The 1,174-nt window shown below is 47.0% G+C and overlaps 1 protein-coding gene across 1 annotated transcript; it reads left to right on the top strand.

Moving 5' to 3' along the window:
• The first annotated feature begins 65 nt into the window (after positions 1–65).
• On the top strand, positions 66–446 carry LOC136795259 (26S proteasome non-ATPase regulatory subunit 10-like). The gene has a single exon (XM_067045220.1). It carries the CDS (start codon positions 66–68, stop codon positions 444–446), a length of 381 nt encoding a protein of 126 aa, XP_066901321.1.
• Positions 447–1,174: the final 728 nt, after the last annotated feature.

Raw genomic sequence — 1,174 nt, 5'->3', positions numbered from 1 at the left:
GATATGGAAGGGCAGTTTCGTAGGACTGCCTACATATTGCAGCCCGGGCAGGGCAAACCAAAGTTATGGCTGTCCTTGTTCCAGTGGCCGCGGTCGACAAAAAAGATGATTGCCAGTGGACTGCACTGCAACTGGCAGTAAGGGAAGGACAATCCTCCGTCATAAAAACACTTCTAGATGCTGGCGCAGCACTGGATACGGAGGGTGTCGACGAGTGGACTCCCTTATTCAATGCAGCCATGAAGGGGCAGAAGGCAGTGGTGGCGTCACTTTTGGACCACGGGGCAGACCCAGAAGCCAAGGAAAGTGTGGGCTCTACACCGCTGAAAGACCGCGAGGCCGATATGAATGCTCGAAATGCGGATGGGCTACAGCACTGCTGGAAGCATCTGAGTGGGGCCACTTGGCCGTGGTGCGAGGGCTCCTCGACCGCGGGGCCGATATGAATCCTCGGAATGATGATGGCTACAGCACTACTGGAAGCAACTAAGTGGGGCCTCTTGGCCGTGGTGCGCGTGCTCCTAGACCGCTGGGCCGACATGAATGCTCAGAATGCGGATGGCTACAGCACTGCTGGAAGCATCATAGTGGGTCCACTTGGCCGTAGTGCGGGTGCTCCTCGACCGCAGGGCAGACATCCATGCAAAGGATAATGATGGATGGACTGCCTTACAGATTACTGATCTCAACCACCACACTGAATTAGCAGACTTCCTCAGGACCAGGGGCGTTCTTTGTTTTCAAAGCTGGTTTGCGTTTTATTAGATGCCTTTGATCATTTAAACGCAAATTAATTTTAATTAAAAAGGAAAAATGAATCTTTTATCTATAGAAAGAATGATTTATTGATAAAGTTCATAATCATTACACTCTATTTGATAATATGATAAAAGTTTTCTCGTTTGAAATACTCAATTAATACTTAAACTGTCAAATACTTAGTCCTTTAATGATATTGCAAGTTATCACAGATTCAGTGAAGATACAAGTGCTTCTTTTTCCAACTCCACATGTCTTTATACTTAGAGGTACTACATTGACATTGTTGGAAGGGATGAGGAATAGGAGGAGAGAGATCCGTGTTGGAACGAACCAATACTTCATATCTTGTGTTTTGATACTCTTCGTTGAGAATGGGGCGGAGCTAACTCTTAAAGACTGCATGGACAATGGC

This window comes from Halyomorpha halys, unplaced genomic scaffold (assembly GCF_000696795.3).
Source record: "Halyomorpha halys isolate HHAL.00 unplaced genomic scaffold, Hhal_1.1 Scaffold306.1, whole genome shotgun sequence".
NCBI classification, from domain to species: Eukaryota; Metazoa; Arthropoda; class Insecta; order Hemiptera; family Pentatomidae; genus Halyomorpha; species Halyomorpha halys.
Note: the sequence above shows the minus strand (reverse complement) of the source record. Positions and strands in the feature narration are given on the sequence as shown.

Excerpts from the sequence above, each read along its gene's own strand:
- LOC136795259 (XM_067045220.1), top strand. The coding sequence starts at position 66 with ATGGCTGTCCTTGTTCCAGTGGCCGCGGTCGACAAAAAAGATGATTGC.